The sequence below is a fragment of the Vicugna pacos genome, chromosome 32 (genome assembly GCF_048564905.1).
Source record: "Vicugna pacos chromosome 32, VicPac4, whole genome shotgun sequence".
Taxonomy (NCBI): domain Eukaryota; kingdom Metazoa; phylum Chordata; class Mammalia; order Artiodactyla; family Camelidae; genus Vicugna; species Vicugna pacos.
The window spans coordinates 6,524,661-6,544,616 of record NC_133018.1 but is presented as its reverse complement, the minus strand read 5'-3'; the positions used below and the strand labels follow the sequence as shown (position 1 = coordinate 6,544,616).

Here is a 19,956-nt window from a genome sequence, read left to right as displayed (position 1 = left end):
GATTCAAACTCTTAAAAAATAACTGTAAAATAAAGTGGACTTTATTATAATCTTTTATGACTTTGCTAACTGTTCCATGTAGTAATAAATGTTTGCAGAAGGATGGAAGGAGAGAAGAAAGGAAAGAAGGAAAAGGAAGGAAACTGCTTGCACATGGGGACTGGCCAATCCATTTTTTAAAAATTTAATTTGTAAATAACTGGAAGTTGCAAGAATAGTACAGAGAGGTCCCCTGTCCCCATTTCATAGATTCTCCCAGTGCTAACATCTTCCATGCCTGCAGGCCAATCCCTTTTCATATTCCAGTGGCATGTGGTAGGTGTTCAATAAAGTTTATTGAATGCATATGTTTGCATGTAGAAAATAAATGTCATCATCTGTTGATTTAGCCGGTTGGTCGCTTTATTTTATTAACTTTGAATAGGTAATATACGTGCATGGAACAAATTCAACATGTACAAAGCGTATACCGGGAAGAGTACGTCTCCCTCCTTTTCCCACCTCCCAGTCACCCAGATGCCACTCTGGAGGCAACTATTTATTCATTTCTTATATCTCCTTCCACACATAGTTAATGTTTGCAAGCCTTCACATTCTGTTGCCTCCTCACCGTCCCCCTCCATTGTGGAAAATTATATGCACATCTTTTCCACTTAGCAGTATACATTGGAGATCGTTCTATATAAGTTCACAGAGTGCTTCTTCATTCTTTTTAATGACTATTTAATATGTGTTCCATTATACAGTAAATAGGTGTATCATAAAATAACGTATTTAACTAATCCCCTGTTGATAGGCATTTAGGTTTGTTTTTATTATTAAAAACAATACTGCAGTGAATATCCATGTCTGTTTTTATTTACCAGAGAGACGGTCTCTTTAGGTACCTAAGCATATGTTTTATGGATCTGAAATCCCCGAAATTCACTATGTGGTCATATAAATAGAACTTTGATGGCAGAAAATTTCCCGAAGCTTGCTGTGGCTTCTGGCCTAAGTCAGTGAGATTTGCTCTAGGTCTGGCAGGTTTAACTGATGCTGACGCACTTGTTCGCCATCATTTTCATCTGAGTTCTCTCTGGTAAGTAGAGAAAAACAAGATCAGTTACACTCAGGATGATCTACTAGGGATGTGCCTTGAAGGATTGTGAAAGTGCCTTACTTCGCTTCCCTCCTATCACTTGATCCCGCTCCCTGATTTAGCCCTTGCTCCTGGCCAACATGCCTTACATCTTATTTGAAGTTATTTTCTATCTCGCCTTACTGCCCATCAGATTTTGGTGAAATTTCATTACTCAGTAAGTACCTCCAATTCTAAAGAGCTTTATACTGCTAAGAGATGAATCATGTTACCTTTGTGTTGCTGGCCTGTGTCTTACTAACCATACCTTTCTTGAAGCAGATTTTTAAAAAAATCTAAACTGGTTTCTTTTTTTCACCACAGTCCCTGAGGGAAGGACTACTACTCTTCTCCATGTTCAGAAGTTATTTTGGTCCCACGAAGCCCAGTACTCCTAAACAGCTGTTAACAAGCTGCCCCAAATGTCTGCAAAATGAGAGGGATACACAACAGTGAGCTTATCACTCATTCATTTAGTCATTAATTCATGCAACAAATATTTATTGAGGCAATACCAGGCAGCCTCAGCCTAAGCCTCTGAATAAGACAAGATCCTTGCCATTACAGAGTTTGTTCTCTGGCGTGTGTGTTTATGGGGTGTGGAGGAGAGTGAATAAGCAAATCATTTAGTATGGTAGAACGTGATGAACGCTACAGAATGGTGGGGAGGGGAGTGGGCAGGCCAAAGGAGGTTGGGAGTAGGGGACGGGGGCACACTGCTATTTTAAATGCAGTAGCCTGGCTAGACCTTGCTGAGGGTGTGAGATTTGAACTAAGATTTCAAAGAACACAGCATATCCTCACCCAGTATCCTGTGTGTTATGTGTGTGTGTGTGCATAAAAAATCACTGATGGCTTTGCATTTGCTTAACAACTATATTGAGCTATAATGCATACACCATTAAACTCACCCTTTTAAAGTGTACCATTTAGTAATTTTTATTGTATTTACAGAGCTGTGCGACCATCACCATTATCTAATTCCAGAACATGTTCATCACCCGCCAAAGAAACCCTTTAGTAGTCACTACCCATTCCTGCATCCCCCTAGTGCCTGGCAACCACTAACCTACTTTCTGTCTCTGTCGACTGGCCTGTTCTGGACATTTCATATAAATGGAATCATGTTCGATGTGGTCCTTTGCAGCCAGCTTCTTACACGTTGCATGTGTTCAAGGTTCATCCCTGTTGTAGCATGCATCAGTACTGCATTTGTTGAAGAAGCCATTGTATGGATACACCACATTTGTTTATCCATTCATCAGTTGATGGTGACCTTGAGTTTTAAATATTGCAGAGTGTCATGGATGGGCTACAGTGATGACCTTTCCCTTAAGGACTGGACCGTGCCATAGGAGACTGACAATGGGAGACCACTGTCAGGACTTCTGTTGCTCAGTCCAGTCAGTACTGGTTAGGCTTGGTTCTGGAGAAACTACGAAGCTGCCATACTCCAAGCCCTGCTTTTCCAGGTGTCTTCCTTCCGAGCAGAAGCTCTGGGTGGTCCAAATGCAGCAACACAGACCTGTGGGGTTTTTTTTTTCAATTGTATTTTCTATTCCATATTTGGAAAATATTTATCATACTTTAAAATATAACCTTGGTAAGTTGTTTACCCAAGACAATTCTCAATGAGTTTGCTTTTCTTTCTTTCTTTTTTTTTTAAATATTGTGGGTGGGGTAGCAAGTAGAAGCAGATCTTCCTAACCAAATATTTGCCAATATCTGAACAAAGCCGTTCTGGTCAAAGAAGGAAGACTCCACGAAGGAAGTGTGAATTGAATCTGGATTTTGAAGGTTCGATTCTGAGAGGAATAGATAAGGAAAAGGCATGTTCCAAAGAGTAGCAGAGAATTCAAAGTTTTATCTTCCGGGTGACTGGGAACCCTTGGGTCCTGGAGCACGTATCTTAGGTAAATTAATTTGGCAGCTATCCTCTGCGCCTAAAGGGTGATGGTGTTGGAATCCTCAGGACTTCTGCACACGGCGAGAATCAAAGTTTCACAACTTCTCTCGAGGGGGGTGTTTCAGTTACAGCCTCTGGGGCTGCGGAAAGATTATCTCCATCAAAGTCCAAATGGCTTAATGGCTTTTCACCCGCCGCGCCCCACCCACCCCTTACACACAGTCGAGAGTAACTGTCTAAGCGACACCAGTGCAACAACCGGACACGCCCCGGCATGGCCGAGCTGCAAACCGCCCCAGACCGCCGGTGCCCTTCCCGTTTGATCCTGAAGGTGGGGGTGGGAGTGGAAGGCCAGTTGCGGTGGGTCCGCTCCAGGGAACTGTGGATTGGTCCGGGGTAGCCGGGAAGGACAAGAATCTAACTCCTGCACGGGACCACGAGGAGTGGGGCCTCCAGAGGGGACGCACATCGCCCTGCTGTAGGATGTGGTCTTTCGCGCCGAACTCCAGCAACCGCCAGGAGAAATGTCTGCCGCCGAAGGCGGAGCGCGGCCGAAGGGGTGGAGCTACAGCCCGGGGGCGGAGCGAGGATGAGGGGGCGGAGCAAGGCAGCAGGAGGTGGGCGGGGCAACAGCAAGGGGGTGGGGCGCAGGCGGCCGGTGAGGGGCGGAGCGAACACGGGGGCGTGTCCTGCCAGCGGGCCCTGGCCCCGCCCCCGCCGCAGGCGCGCCCGTCCCGCCTACCCACTCCCCCCGGCGGCCGCGGCGGTCGAGCGTGGGGAGGGAGGGGAGAGCGGGTCACGACGTTGCCGGGGCGGGGATAACCCCTCACGTGGAGCAGATGAAAGGGCCGCGGCGCGACGGCCGGGGGAGCCGAGCCGAGCCTGCGACCCACAAAGCCGCTGCCGCCGCCGCCGCCGCCGCGATGGGGCTGTGAGGCGTCCGCCCGCGCTCGGTCCTCAGCCGGCCCGCGACTATGCCCGGCCGCGCCCGCCCTCCGCGCCCTCCCGCCGCAGGACCATGAGGCCGCGCTCGGGCGGGCGCCCAGGGGCCCCGGGCCGCCGCCGCCTCCGCCGCCGCCCCCGCGGCCCCCGCGGCCGCCGTCTGCCGCCGCCGCCGCCGCTGCCGCTGCTGCTCGGGCTGTTGCTGGCGGCCGCGGGGCCCGGCGCTGCGCGGGCCAAGGAGACGGCGTTCGTGGAGGTGGTGCTGTTCGAATCGAGCCCGAGCGGCGACTACACCACCTACACCACTGGCCTCACGGGCCGCTTCTCGCGGGCTGGGGCCACGCTCAGCGCGGAGGGCGAGATTGTGCAGGTAGCTGCCCGCCGCCCGGGCCCCGTGCCGCCGCCGCCACAAGATGGCTCCGGGGGCTGCGCCCGCCGACCCCGCCGCGGGCTGGCGGGCGGGCGGGGGGGCGGGAGGGGCGGCGAGGAGGCCGGCGGCATCCCTCCCTGGCTGGCGGGCGGGCGGGACGTGGCCTCCGGGGCGCTGCAGTGGGGGGCGAGCGCACGTGGGGGCTCGGCCTCCTGTGAGTCCAGGGAATGGGAAAGGACCCCGGGTCCGGGCACCCACGTTGGGGCGGTCCCCTTGGGCCTTTTGGACATTCGGTTTGCCTCAGGTGGAAGTCCCGGGAACTACCTGTTGATTGCCAACTTTGGAAAGATATGTGATGAAGGATGGGGCGGCATGTTTCAGGTTGCAGGCTGTACTTCCCACCCATGCATATTCCTTTTGGGAGTAGCCAGGCTTGTGTGAGGGGCTGCACAACATCAGCTTCTCCCGTGGAACCTGCCGCCAGCCTCACCTGAGCGCTGACACTCCTGCAGGGCTCTGGACAAGCAGCAGCAGGCAGGAGAGCAGCGGGAGCTGGCCGAGGAGTGGGGATCGCGGGTGCCCTGGAGTGGCCGAAGCAGGCAGCCCTCGCTGCGTGCCTCAGATTACAGAGGGTGGGAGGGAGGCTGCCTGCCCGCTCCTCGGCCAAGGACTTCTGCAGAGGGCCTGGAAATTGGTAGACAGGGTCGCTCGTTGACAGGGCCTCCACCTTGCTCCAAATGAAAGAGGTGTGCGTTCTTAAGGAAGCTAGTTAGGGAGAGATTTAAGCTGTCCCCACTCTTTGGAGGAGGGACTCTGAGCCCGAGCCTCTGTATTCTGTAGATGGTGAACTGAGTAGATGCCTTCCTGTTTCCTTGGCGGTGATTTTATCAACTTGTTAGTAGACAGCCAGCAACTTAACTTAATATGCACGCCTGGGATGGGGACAATTTGAAACGGTTGGCTTGTCTTTGAACCTTCTGGGAGTGAAGAGATGGCTGCAGGGCTGTACGCTTTGGAACTTATGCGCTTTATTCTTGGTTGAGTTATGAATGAAGAGAAGGAGACAGAATGGAATAACTGCAAGCGGCCTCTCCTTTCACTTCCCCTGGTGCAGGCTCAAAGCCCTGCATAGGACAGGGACCCTGCAGCTTGGTCCTTAGAGGTGTGTCCTTACATCCTCGTCTTAAACTTCTGCAGGATAAATAGAAGGGAAAACACTTCTTATTTGAGTTTTGTGACTACACATAGGTTAAAGGCTTTTGGACTTTTTTCTTTGCTACTGTTATAATTATGGTCTTTATAAGCTTTAGAGACCATGGTCTGCTGAAGATTACTACACATTTCAGTTGCAACCTTTAAGCATAGTTTGAATCTTAACGCTTACTCCTTGTGACTCCTTCCTTTTTGAGGCTTTCACTGTGCCCTGATGCCTTTAGAAAATGTTTGATTTACAGCCTTCTAAGAGAAAAGATGTTTTAATGTGGCACTTCACTTTCTGAAGGAGACTTTTGAAGTTTGCGATTTTTATCTGCAGTGTTTTAACTTGTGCTCTTTCTCCCTGGTAGTTTGTCTGGTGAGCTATCCATTATAAGTAGTGCTATGCTTTGGAGATAATCTTGGGTTCGCCATTTAATACAAAATTAGCAGTTTAAACACACCATTTGTAACTATTTTATCCTTGTGAGTGGAGAGATAATGTGTGAATTTGGCAGAAGGAATCTATTCTCTTTTGAAACTTTTTGAAGTGCTTATCTAACTCCTTTGTAGTCCATTAGCCTAACCACCCCCCCAAAGTCAACAATTACTAAGTAAAGAAAAAAATGACTTAAATGGTATTTAATAAGTTTACCTGTTAAGCAATCACTAATAGGTGTCCTTAATTCCCTTATAACTGCAGTAATGCTGTTGAGTTTATCTGAGCTGTCTGAATAGTCATTTCTTGGGGTTCTCACTCTATATCTTTAATAACTTTATTGTGGGGCCTACTTGCTGAACCTCTCTGTGTGCATAGGTGGAGCTCAGCGTGGCTTTCAGGGCTGTGTGTGGACAGAGGCTGGCATGCTTTGATTAGTTCTTCTAATGCTGCCTGAGTGAAGGAACTGGTGTGGCCCCTGTCAGCCCCAGAGAGCTTTTTGTAAGGAAAGCTGGTGTTTTAGGATCGCTGCGAGGGAATGTAACATTTTGCGTGAGAAATGAGAATGTAGAAGAAACAAATTGGTGTTCAGTTTCGGATTAATCGTGTTTTCTTAGTGCCCTTGTTGAACTTTTCAGCCTCCTTTTGTTTACTATTTTGAAAAAAAAACTCTGCATAGCTTGCTATTTAGTATTTTAGGTCTTCATAGCAGAGTTCATTTTCCTTTATCTAAACTGAAATAGTAACATGGTAGCATTGCTTTTGTTATTTCCCGTAGGATTCTGTAGCACTGTTGTTCATGCTTCAGGGGAGAAAAGAACCTGTTTGGGAGACTCTCTCCATTAAGAATTCTAAGATAGGAAATTGGTTTGTATTACTGATTTTTTTTCTTCTCTCCCTACTGTATGCAGTGAAAGTGTGTGTATATGGACGTTTATACAATGAACAACTTATCATTGTCTGGTTTGCTCAGATACTTCTAATGAGAATACCTGTTCATTCATCTGCAAGGGTTAGGGTAGGGAAAGGCCTGATTAAGGAGAGAGAGAGAGGGAGAGAGAGTGTGTGTGTGTGTGAGTGTGTGTGTGTGTGTGTGTGTGTGTGTGTGTGTGTGGGAGAGAGAGAGATAGTAGTTCAAACCTGAGGTTAGTCACCAGAAGTCTTGATTCTATGTGCATTTTAGGCTTAAATAACTTTCCCAAGGTCACCAGTGTGCACTGAAAGAAAAGAGGTTTTTTTTTTAAATCTTCATCTGTGAAAGAATATATGAAATGCTATTAATTACTTTTGTTATCTTATTTATTCATGCAGCATTAGAGCCCATTTGCTTGTGTCAGGCACACAGTGTGAATGCTGGAGGAATTACTCTTCTGTAGTTCTGAAGTGTGGAACTTTAAAGAGTTCTTAGACATATTGATATATATTTCATCTTTGAACCAATTTGTTGCTATTAATGAGATCTTTATCTGAAGCTTTCAGACTTGGCTGTTCAACTCACATGGTTAGTGATGTTAAATAAAGGGCCAATTAAACACTGGCTAGTGGTATGGACTGTTTAAGCAAACAAAGAAAATTTGCATAGCTAGAGGTGAAAGATTGTTTTAAAGTGCCTTTTTTTTTCTCTTGAAGTCAAATATTTAGAAACGCTTGAGAAATTCATTTGTAGAAGGAATCTGAATGTCAGGTTTTGCGTAAACTTTAAAATTGGCCTTTCTGGACCCTGGGTTAAGTGTTGAATGGTCTTGAAGGCAGAGCTTGTAGAGAATATTCAGGAACTGAGCCAGTGCCATTAGCAGTGAGGGATGGGAAGAGAGCTGGGTGGTGGGTTAGAAAGGCTGAGTGAGGTCCTTAAATAGCCAGTGTTAACTAAGGGTATCACAGAGAATAATTTTAGGAAACTAATTCCTCCGCCTTGTTTCCCTGTCAGTGTGTTTCTGCAGTTCAACATTTGATCAAACACTTTCTTTTCATCTCCATTTTAAGTTAACTTAACAGGCCTGCCTCTAAAAATTGACTTGGCCTAATAGAACAATTGTGCGCTGACAGCTGACCTGGATTTACCCAGAAAGGGATTGCTGACTGTCTTGTCAGAAGGGCCTCCGTGGGTTAAAACCAAGCATTTGATTTGGTGAAAAACATTAGGGCTGTGTTTTGTGTCCGCATGAATTCTCGGGGGTTCTTACTTTCTATCTTGTTCCCTGAGATCCCATGGGTGTTACTAATACAGTTCTGAATGGAGATTAGATGGTTGTGGGAGGTGAGTGTGGAGACCAGAAACAGGCTGGTGATGGTTTCCACTTAGGAGCATTTATTTTGTATGGGGCACAGTGCCAAGCATACCATGTGTTTGCTTATCCAGTCTTTAACATGGAATCAACAGCTGCTGCCACCCATTTTACAGATGAGGAAACTGAGGCAGAAAAAGGCATTTTTGACCTCTCCAACCTCACACAGCTAGCAAATGTTCAAACCTGGGTTGAAAGCCAGGTCTGTCTGGCCCCTTTGTTCCTGTTATTGCCTAATCAATCGAACTTGGCTAGTTGGGTCTTGATAATAATTCAAGTCTAATTTTTAACAGTCTAGCCTAGAGATTCTTAACCTGAGGGTCACAGACTTTCAGAGGCAGTCTGTGGACCCTTGAAATCATACACACAACCTTGTGTATGCACACTGTTATTTTCTTGAGAAGATAATGTAGTTTTGCCTCTTGGTGGGTTCTGCGATGCCCTTCTTCCCCAAGAGGAAAAAGAGAAGCACTAATCTAGCACCTGTCATCAGATAGTCCATTACTAACAATTCAAGTGGAGTGATGTGGGGCTCAGGCTGGCAAGAATTGTAGAGAAGTCTCCAGGTTTGTGTGTCTCCACTAAGCATGCTCATTGATAGAATTTTTTTTTTTTTTTAACCAAAGCCTTGTTCTGTCCCGGATACTGTATTGCTCTAGCCTTCTGGAGTTCACAGCCCCTTACAGAGACTGACATGGGTCCATGGATAAATGATAATCTTTCCCAACTGGGTTTCCCCACAGATCTGAGCCCTTGATCCTAAAGGCATCCACTGTCTGTAATGAAGTAACTTCTGTCTTGTGTGTCTGTCTGGTATTAGTTAAGTGCCTCATCCTTGGGAGCAGTGAGAAACCAGTCACTCAGAGAACTTTCTGCATTTAATATCAATTCACTATGTTGCGCACCTGGGACTAACATAATGTTGTAGGTCAATTATACTTCAATTAAAAAAAAAAGAATTTTCTGCGTTTAGATGGTGACGCTCTGAATGCAGGGTGTGGGAGTGGAGTGTGGGCGTGGACCTTTTCAGTATGCACTGGAAAATGAGGCAGAGTGTCTGTTGATGTTGAAATGCCTTAAAAGCAACTCCTTACATCTTCCCTTGTGGACCTGGGCACAGGGCTGTTTGTTTTTGTTCATCTCTGGATCTGCCCCTGGGTCCCCAGTGCCTGTTCCTTATCAGACACTGGCTATTTAGTGAATGAATGATGGATTTACAGTGGACACCAGGCGGGCTGTGGGTCTTAATAGGCTTGGATTAATTGATGAGAACAACTTCATTTGGCTTGGCTAATACATTCTGGGATTAGCTTTTCTTTTTGGTTATTTCCAGAAGCTTGCTTGATTAGATGGAAAGAATGGGCCTCTCTCTGGTTCCGGTAGACCCACTGGTATTAAAATACCGGGTTGTATGAAAGTGAGCTGTGTGTGTGCGTGTTCCGGAGCAGGCTCCCTGGCATTACAGAGATCTGAAGACATTCTTTTCATGATAAACCACTGAATATTGAGAAAGCCCTAATGTGGACAGCTGTTGTGGATGGACAGACACAGGAAGAATAGTTCACGGCTAAGCCCTAGTGTCCCTGGGGAAAACAATAAAGGTTTGGTATTCAGCCTTATCATTAACCTGCATATATGTCATGTGAAAACTCTGCTTCTTGCTGCTGTTTCCCAAGTCTGGAGAATGTGGGTTTGCAGTTCAAGACAAAAATGACATTTCCGTCCATCTTGATAATTCGAAGAACCAGATCCAGCCCTCTAATGTGTTAGATAAGGAGACTGAGGTCCAGAGAAGTGAAGCGCCTTGCCTAGGGCCATATGGATGACCCTGGAAGACTTTTTGGGTCTTCTGACCCCCAGGCTTGGGCCTTTATGTCCCCACCAAGTGTAGCAGGGAGAGTCAGTGCAGAAGCATGCCTTATGATCAGGTGTACAGTTGAGGAAAGCCAGGCCTCCTTAAATTGTACATTGGGTTTAAGTGGTTGCTTTTCTCCTTTAATTTAGATTTTAAGTTGCTCCCTCTTCCTCTGTCAGAGCTTTTAAAAATAGGTGGTAATGATCACAAGCTTCTCGTGTGCCAGGCCCTGGGCACAATGCTATGCTTACATTTAATGGGTGAGGCAGATGGAATGCCCCAGGTTTTCAGATGAGGAAACTAAGCTCGCAGAGGTAAAGTCACTTGTCGAAGTCACTGAGCAGGTCGATAGCAGGGCTCAGATTCAAACCCAGGTCTGTGTGATTCTAAGGCATTTCTGTTTTTACAAGGCTGCTTTACTTGGCACTTTCTGCTGCTTGGGATGAGATTATGGGAACTGATGGTGGAATTTAGAGTCGGGTATAAACCCAGACTGATGGACCAAGAAATGAGTCTATAATTTCAGCTGAGAAAACCCGCTACCCTTAGAGGTTTGTTTCCTTCTTTCTTTCCTTCTCTTTTCCTCTCTTTCTTCTTTTTTCAATCACAGAGTCTCATTCTACCTTGTTTTTTCCATGAAGAGCCAACCTGCCAAGGTTGGGAAGAGGGACCAGTGACGTGAAGTACACAACTGTTGCTTGATGGCACTTCCGTTGTTTTCCTAGCTGTTGGGAAAGTTGGAATGGCCACGGTGCTCTGGCATTTAAAGGGATTTCTGGTGTAAGACACACCTCCTTCCTGTGGCCGACTTTTTAGAGCCATTTCAGAGCCTGCATGGCTTTCTCCAAAAAGGTCTTGTCCCCTGTTTCTCACCTTTCTCACTTTACACAGTCTGCACATCCCCTACTTGATTTATTAGACGGTGAAAACCTAAAGCTGTGGGTTCCCACTGCTCATTTCATCCTCCTGGCTGTTAAACCTACCCATGGGTCTGCATCGTGCAGCTGACAGGCATGCATTGCTGCCTTCTGTCCCCCAGACCCTGCGTGAAGCAAGGCAGCAGGAGCAGGGGCCAGTGAGATGCTGGCCCTGCCCACAGGCAGCTGACTGTAGGGGGCAGACAGCGTGCCAAACACAGGCCCTCTGTCGGGGGACACATCTGTGGGGCACTGAGGGAACACCTGGCCCAGGTGCTACGTTTAGACCTGGGCAACTTGTTCTGAAGAAACATGTATATAATGACACAGTATGTGGATTTGCGCCTTCTGGTCTTTTCCGACTCATTTTTTACTTACCTTTGAAGTTAAAGCTGATAACCCCTTTGTAGAGACGTGCCTTTATACCTGTCAAACAGGATGGCGAGGGAGTAAAGAGTAGAGGTTCTTTGTTTCATTTGCAGCTTGAATGAGATGTTTTAAAATCTGACTTTTAGCAGCTCTGTTGACTCATGGTAGTGTGAAGAGAATGAGGTCAGCTGGCCTATTGTGGTTCAAGGGAGAGCGTTTTATTTTTATTACCCTTGAGATGTGTTGTAAGACTTGATATTAACCCCCTTCTCTCCCCAGCAGCCAGTGTGATATGGATGTTTAAACTCAAGGTGTAGAGTTGATTTGTTGAAAGCAAACTTTGGTGAATCTAGAAGTTTCATGGGGAAATGGATGTTGGAATGGGGGACTTCTGGTCTCCTGGTGCAGAACTTACTGCATTTTTTTTAAAATAAGAGAGTGGGAGTGGTGCTTGATTTAGGTGTGTATACAGGGAACCGTTCAGTGCTGTAAGAATTTAATTAAAACTTGATTTTCTATTTGCAGTGAGTGCACTAACTTATCATCAGACATTTATTGAGTTCCTACCATGGAAACACTCTAGACAGGAAACATAGCTTTTTTGCGCCCACAGTACAGTCTGTGATCTGTGGATGTCATCTCTGTGATTTCTCCCATATGAATTTGGGCAGTTGAGTTAGCTGTACTTAGTAAACTGAGGCTGAGAGTGTAAGTAAGCGTCTCAGGGCCACAGAGCTGGGATTGAACTTGGGTCATTTGGAGAAAAGCTCACTGACCCACTTGCTTGAGGACCTGGGTGTATTTTGGTAGCATATGGGCAAAAATGTTAGAGTAGATTCATTTTACATTCCTCTTGTCAGGGCCAAAGTCTTCCTTTAAAAATAATCATCTGTAACTTATTTTTTAATTATAAAAATAATACATGTTTATTGTAGAATACTTGGAAAATACAGAAAAGGGTGAAAAAGAAAATCAATCCTGCTGCCTATGCAAAACCTCTGTTAACTTTTTGTGTTTTGGTACAGTTTTCCTTTCGTTTTTCCTGTGACCTTAGAGGGATTTTTAAGAAAATTGGAAAAAACATTACCTAGTGTTTATAATCCTTCATGCACCTTGAGTATTTTCCTGTTCCTAATAAATACTCTGAAATTTTTAATGTCTTGTTTTTCATTATTATAAGTGACACTGTGAGGAATATCTTGTCTCTATCTCTTGATTATTTTCACGGAATCGAGTTCTAGAATTAGGACCATGGGGTCAAGAGGTGTAAACACTCTTGATGCGTAGTGTGAGTTTGCTCCGCGGACTCCCCCACCAGGTTGGCATGTGTGTTTCCACACACCCCTGCTCACAATGGGTGGTATCTGTTTCTTTAAAAAAACAAAACAAAGCAAAAAACAACTTCATAACAGTGAAAGGCTACCTATTCCTATGGTTTAGTAAATGGTAAAATCCTGGCTCTTTTCCTCTACCGTGAGGATCTGGGTTATGACTAACGTCTGCATTGAAGGGAAGGAGCCGGGCCTGGTAGCGGGCACCTCCCTCTAGGTGTACCCGCGCCCAGTTCAGGAGCAGCAGGCCGCCCTTGTGTTCTGGGTGGGGACGCAGTGGCTGTCCAGGCACATGGCCGTGCCCGGAGGCCTGGAAGAGCCCATCCGGGAGGGACCGCTGTGCTGTGGGCACAGCCGTGGCAGCAGATTGTGGCCCAGGAGGGTGCTGCTGCGGTCGGTGTTTTCTGCCCTGTCTCTTTCCCATGGAGCAGCCCCCTCTGCTCATGAGCAGGCCGTGTGCCGAATGCTGAACGAGTCCGTCCCCTCATCCAGTGTGGTTGGCAGAGAGGCGTTACTGCCAAGCACCAGACGACCAGGGTGCATCTAAACAACAGGCCCACAGGCTGAAAACAGCTGCCTCTGTTCTGTTTGATCCCTGTTAAAAATCTAGAAATTTTACATAAAAATCTGGAGCTTTGGCTCTTCTTAAAAAATGAAAAGGTCTGGCAACGCTGGGTCCACATTCCCAGGTGGCAACAGCCTGTCTGCCCCACCGTGGGACAGCAGCTGCCCTCTTGAGCCGGGACCCAGGCCCCAGTTTACAAGTTTCTGCTGCCCTATGGCTGCTTCATGCTTGCGGTGACAGTCCTGTGGTTACCTGTGTGGTGACTGTGGGCACTGGCACGTGCCGTCCTGTCTATTGCTGGAAGTTCTGGAGACGAAAGCTTTCAAGTTGTGCTTGGCGAGTCTCCGTTCTCTCCCTTCTCAGCTGTCTGTGTGTCAGATGGCCCTGGTGGCTTTATGACACTTCACTGGACCCCGTGAGCCTCAAGGTCTGCCACTGGGGAAGGTCACCCTGCCCTGGCCTGACCAGAGTGCTTTTTTCATGTTGATGTAGGTGTTTCTGTTTTCTCTTGGACTTCTTGAAGGCTGAAGTCCCACAGCCGTTTGGCCTATGCCTTCACTCAGGTCTTTGTCCCTTCTCTCTTTTTGCTCCCTGGTTTCTTTTGACTGGAAAGTCCCTGTTGCACTGGAGGGTGCTCCCCTCTTCCAGTGAGGGCGCTGTGGGCCAGGTGCTCAGGCCTTTGGTCCCCGAGAGGAGCTGGCCTAGAGCTCGGGTCTTGGGGCGCCCAGGTACTGGTTTTCCTGGAATGGCATCCCACTTTGGTGGTTGAGGTCCAGCGCATCTTCCACGTGCCTGTGCTTTAGGGACCCCGTGCACTTTGACCTGTGCTACCGTGTTTCCCCCTCCTAGCTAGGAGCGCCTTCCCTGATCCTGCCCAGAAGGCCGCCTGCTCTTCAGGGTGCCCTGGGTGCCAAGGCTTGTCCCACACTCGACGTAGAGTGCTTTCCTCTGTATCTAATTGTACACTTTTACTTAAATGCATTTGACATTGTGCATTCAGCACCTTCATGCGAGTTTTGGAACCATCACTGGGTACCCAGAGACTTGGCATCTTTTCAGAAAGTGCCTCCGTCTTGGAGTAGGTGGTAAGCAGGCGGCTAATGGCATGTAAAGAATGTTGCAAGCGTGACTTGCAAAGCCCTTTCAAAATTTAAATCAAAGTAGCTTGTGGCCAAGTCAGAGGAAATGATGGACTTGCTCTTTCCTGGCTGACCTTACCTCTTCATGCCCGACGACACTGCCCAAGCATCTCCCTGCCTCACGGTCTTTCCTCCCATCAGTTCTCCCCCTGTCCCCCGCCAGATTCATCTTTCTAAAGTAACCTCTGATCTTTAATTTCCCTTGATCAGAATCTTTCCTTGCTACCCCCTGGCTTACTCATGAGCTGAGTATAGAGGCGACCTGGGACGCAGGCCTTGGGCCTGGGTTCCTGCCCTCATTTCCTGGCTGGGTCCCGGGCTTTCCCCACTCTGTGCCCCTCATTCCCGACTGCCCTTATGCGGGGATACATTTCTATACCTCGGCGTTCCCGCCCGCCATCTTTGCCCTGTCCTCTTCCTTTCCTCTCTCCTAGGAACCACACCTGCCATCACACTTCCTGTCCCTCCCATCATGCATTTCCAGTTCTGCCATCTACCGTTCCCTTCCACCGAAGCACTCCATTTTTCACTTCTCTGCTGGTCTCCAGTACCTGATTGTAGGCATTCTTTTATTTATGTTTTCTTTCCCCCACAAGATCACAGCTCCCAGCAGAGAGGGCTGGTGTCTTAACTCATCCCCCAGGTGCCTTACAATAAAACACTTAAATATGTGCTGAATTGAAGTTCTTCTCCTAGGTCATGATACTTTGGGATAGGATAGTAGTGATGGAGATGTTAGTGCCGCCAGAAAGAGACTTGGCTTTTTGAGGGAGAACTTTCTGTGATTGTAGAAACAATTCACAAGACATGGGTGTGTCCTAGGGTGATTCCAAATAGTTGGGATGGACCAGCATCTCAAAATAATTTCACCTTACCTCTGTTCTCCAAGTCTGGAAAAAGGATGTGGGGCAAGGAGGTGGCATGATCTAAGTCTTCCCAGACTGGAGTGTGGCTGTCTGGGTGTGTTGTTCAAAGCATGCTGGAGAAGGGAACATCTCGGCCTGACTGTAGACTTTTAGGGAGTATGTTTTACTTAAATATGAACAATATTTTGTCACGTAGAAAACCGGTATTTTAGGGAATAGTAAAAGTTATATGTAACTCCAGAGTGACTCATCCTGACCTACCTTTGTACCATATTGTTTCCTCAATCCCCCTCCCTCCCGCCTTGGAAGTTCTGGTGGGGCCTTGAGGTGTGGGAAGCAGTTCTGAAGGATTACAATAGTATTCTAAAGAGTCCAGCAGACTACGTGTGGAAGATATTTAGATTTTAATTTCATAAACATGCGATTTTCTACTTTTTAAGGGGCCTGCCGTAAGTATTGGGAAATTATTACATTATTGCTTCATTATACACAGGTTGGCATATTGGTATTTTGGGGGGTTATTGTTGCTGTTTTTGTGGAATGGTGGCTATTATGTGGGTACTGGGACCTTCAGAAATATTCCAGAATCTATCCATGATGTGTTATATTTCACTTGTTCTACGGGGTTGTCATGCCTTTTCTTGGCAGGTCCACTCCAGAAATGTTCTGGTGCCCATCATTAAATGTCACCCTCACCCAGGGAATTAAATGAACAGCTAATGTGTAGTTTTGAAATTTTGGTGTTACTAGGTTTAAATCTCTTGGACACATATAAACTTGCTTGTGGCATTAAATGTGCCATACGGGTGATTCAGGGTCCAGTGGCAGTGGTAATTTTTGCATTTCCTGACTCTTGTGTTTAAATTTGCAGTCTCAACATTGCATCACCATAGGTTTTCATATTTAATGAATATTTATGTTGAGCCGAGTTCTATACGAATGCGGTGGTTTCTGACTTGATTATAGCTTGCTGTGTGCTGTGGCCAGGAGTGCCCTACAGACAACAGAGCTGGCACACGTCTCAGCATGCCAAGCCCTGGCGGATGTGGTTAGGGACCACGGTGACTGGTCCTCTGGTTGCCATGCCAACCTTGTTTTTGGAAGGGGGAGGCTCTAAAACAGCAGTGGGATGGGGGTAGAGTAGTTTTGAATATTCTAAGTTTGAAATTATTCCCCGTATGTGCCCCTACAGGGAAGATGTAGAAAACTCTGACCACATGCTCAGATAAGATTAATTAATTTTCTTAATAATTAATTTTCTTAATTTGCTTATGCAAGGCTGTTTTAATTGTCCTCTTGCAAACCTGTCGAAGTTCATATATGAGTGTCTTCCCTCCTTGCTGCAGGTTAAATAGAGAATCTTCTGTCTCTTAATATTTACAGACCCCCTCCCTCTCACCTCCTGTCCACATCCCTTGCCCTCTAGTAACTCTGTGATCTAGTGATGGCTGACGCGGGGAGGGGAGGGAAAAGGACCAGAGGCAGGTTGGATGGAGGGGTCCCCCTCCCCTGCTTCTTATGTTCATTCCTCTCTACTCCCCATCTCAAGGCCTGTCCTCTCCTCTCCCTAGTCTTTTTGTTCATCAAAGACTGTGGTCACAGGTGCTACCACCTGCAAGTGGGCTCCTAGGATGCCAAGCAACTCTCAAGGTTTGGCATTCAGAGCTGGGACAGGAAGAGGAGTGTTGCGTCCAACATTGGCATGCTGTTTGCCCCTTTGCAAGTGGTGTCCACGTAATAAATTTTGTGGTGCTTGGTGTTGTGCAGTGAAATGTCCAGAAGGGAATTAATCAGGCCGAGTAGATAGGAGTCCTGAATGGCCGAGTGGGATGGGGTGCTTGGGCAACATCCTCTGTCCAGCACCCCTTCACAGGCAGAGCCCTGAGCCACTGGAAGCAGGGCTTGTGCAGATGGAGCTTTCTTCTGTGGGGGAGGGCTTGCCCTCAGGCTCATCACGCAAAGAAGCAAACCTTCCACCCTTCTGAATGGAAACTTAGTATTTCAGAAGGGGATGCTGACCACAAGTTTTATCATTGCTTGCTGACTTGGTGATCCCTCTGTGACTCTCCAGTAGATTGGCTCTGTCTCCAGGGCAGGGCTGATGTCTTTATCTTTTAACATTTTGCTACTCCAACACAAAGGATCCCTTTGTGTGAATTAGGGAAAGCTGTCCCTTGCTCAAAACACCTGACTTCTCTTTGCCACATATGGGCCATACTGTGGATCTAGGATGACTCCAGAAGTGAGCGGCGCCCCCTAGAGTTGTGCGTACATGGGGCTGTCTTCCTTTGCTGGTGTGGCACCTGTCTCAAAGCTGTCACCGCCTCTCCAGTGCTTCTCTCTCAGCAATTCTGATTTCCTGCTTCTGACTTCTGTAGTTCAGTCCTGGAAAACAGGGAACAATGTTTGCCAGAATTGAGTGTGAAGTCAAGAAACAAGATACCAAGGCGAGTAAGGAGTTCAGTATGGTGGATTCTGGACATCTGGTTTGTCTGTTTTTTTGCTTTGCTGACCAGAGTGGGGTCCTCTGGCCTTGGGTACATTATAACGAAATGGACAGGCCTTTTGTGGAGCAGAAATGGCACCACCATTTTATGGGAGAAGATACAGGTGTCTACCTGATGAGCAACTTACAAATTAACTTTCAGACTATACCTGATTTGAGTATAAATTCTCTTTAATTCTGTGTTACACCTTAGAGCCACTTGTATTTGAGAGGAGTTGGGAGGACACTTCTGTGTTAACATGTGGACATTGACATGGCTGTTACAAGCAGTAGTCTTCACCTTTGCTGTGCAGACACCCAAGATTCGTTAGGTTCCTGAAAGCATGTTGGAAGTTTTACAGAACAGAGTGATTCTGGATTTCTTTTGCTGATGGGAGAGGCAACTGAGTGCCAAGTCTGGACTCCGACTCTGCCAGTTACCTGCTGTGGAAAGGTGACTTTGCCTCTCTGGGTCTCAGTTTCTTCATCTGTAAAATGGAGATGAGTTACTGACAACAGGCACTTTGTGTCTCGTGCTGATAAGGATGTTGAAGAAAATAATGTGCATAGTTTCATAATGTTCCTCATATACATTAACGTTTCTGTTGTAGTTCTCAAATGGTTGAACATTGTTATTCTAAAGGAGTAGTTTATCAAAGTGAGAGCGTCCAAAGTGCAGCTCATCGGGAAGAGAAGAGGTCTTATTGTAGGGATCACTCTCTCCATGCTCAGTGCCTGACCCCTGGCACCCGTGTCCTTTCTCCCCAGGGGTGGGAGTGAGGGTGGGTGGGGCTCCTAGGAGGGCCCTTGAGTGCCCTTGTGAGAGGCTCAGGCGTCCGCCCCTTGCAGACCCCACTTGTCTCACCTCTGTGTCCTGGGAGGGGTGCTTTGCTGCAGTTCATTGGCTCACTCCTACCCTCCACAGCTGGGTCCCTGTCCAGGCCTCCAGCTCCGTCTCTTGGGACCGTGAACACACACACAGACGCCGGTGTGAACTGCACGTACAGCGTACGGGAGCCCGGGAGCCCGGGATCCTGGGATCCTTGGATCCTTGGCCAGCCTGCCTGTTGTTCCTGATGCCACAGGGCCGGCGTCGGGGCCGTCAACAATGCTTTGAAGGGAAGTGGGCGCCGGATGGCTTCTCAGGATCCAGCCTGTGCACGTGGAATGTGGTGATATGCTCAGGCTGTGCTCGGGGGGCCTCATTATGTGGGACCCGTGGCAAGCACAAGTGACTTCTGCACTCGATTTGATCCAGTGTGTGATGGTGCCAAAGCAAATACTTTATTAATCTTAAACCCCCAAGTTAGACACGTTGACTTTTTCTAAAAATGGGAATGGTAGGAGTGGATTGTGGGATTTTTTTTTTTTTTTTGATAACTACCCCCAACCCCTTTGCCAAGACCGGGCAGTGCATTCCTCTCCTTGAATGGAGAAGGTAGTTTCCGTCTCAGTCTACCCCTTCTTGCACGTTCCTGGGATGGGGTGATGGGAAGATACCCCTTCTCGTTCTCTGCAGGTGTGTGTTCTCCCCACCAAGAGGGAACCGCCTCTTTCTGCTTCAAGGCCAAAAAAATCCTGCTCCTGAGAGAGGAGCTGCCATCCTGATAGAACTTCCCTAACTAGGGGGTCTTCCTGGATTCCTTAAGATTCTAATGGAGAATGTGTGTAGGAAAACTGGGGTGACCTCCAGTGTGTCTGGGGAGGCTCAGCCATCATTTCCCCCGAGGCCCGAGAGTGAACGAGCCAGGTCAGGAGATGAAGGGCTTCCCACCTGGTGTCTTAGGTAAAGGGCCCACTCACAGGGTGAGGGAACGGATCTGGTGTCAGGAAGTGAGCTTGTTCTTATCCAGTCCAAACTAGGGAAAAAAATGCTTCTATATAAGCAGGCAGCCTAACCTTACCTCGGAAAACGATTCTGGGCTCGCCTCCTCCCTTCTCTTTGCTCAGCCTCTGAGGGGACCTGGTGGGATTTACCCGCTTTGAAGTCCTAAGGTGCTATTTTAATACTTTTCTTTTACGCTGCAGGTTTCGAGACCGATTTAACTAGATTCTGGAGGGAGCTCACTTTACAGCATTCTTAAGAGCTCGGACAATCTTGAAAGAGTTAAACTCTAATTAGCTCATTCCTAAGGTATTTAATGCCCTTATTAAAACTCAACTGCTCGTTCAC

The 19,956-nt window shown here is 47.3% G+C and overlaps 1 protein-coding gene and 1 long non-coding RNA gene across 4 annotated transcripts in view; one reads left to right on the top strand and one right to left on the bottom strand.

Moving 5' to 3' along the window:
* Positions 1–380: 380 nt before the first annotated feature.
* On the bottom strand, positions 381–3,665 carry LOC140690868 (uncharacterized). 2 transcript variants are annotated; one of them, XR_012066201.1, is made up of 3 exons: positions 2,190–3,665; positions 1,389–1,546; positions 381–1,078 (listed from the first exon to the last, which is right to left on the bottom strand). It is a non-coding gene; the product is annotated as an uncharacterized lncRNA (long non-coding RNA). The 2 variants fall into 2 exon arrangements; XR_012066200.1 differs by having other exon boundaries at positions 381–1,546.
* Positions 3,666–3,812: 147 nt separating this feature from the next.
* ZNRF3 (zinc and ring finger 3) overlaps positions 3,813–19,956 on the top strand; it is a 134,539-nt gene continuing 118,395 nt past the window's right edge. Inside the window, exon 1 of one of the 2 annotated variants that reach the window (XM_072953358.1) lies at positions 3,813–4,338. In XM_072953358.1, coding sequence (XP_072809459.1) covers positions 4,045–4,338 — 294 coding nt within the window. In that variant the 5' untranslated portion in view covers positions 3,813–4,044. The remainder of the gene's footprint in view (positions 4,339–19,956) is intronic. The other variant, XM_072953359.1, reaches the window with a different exon arrangement.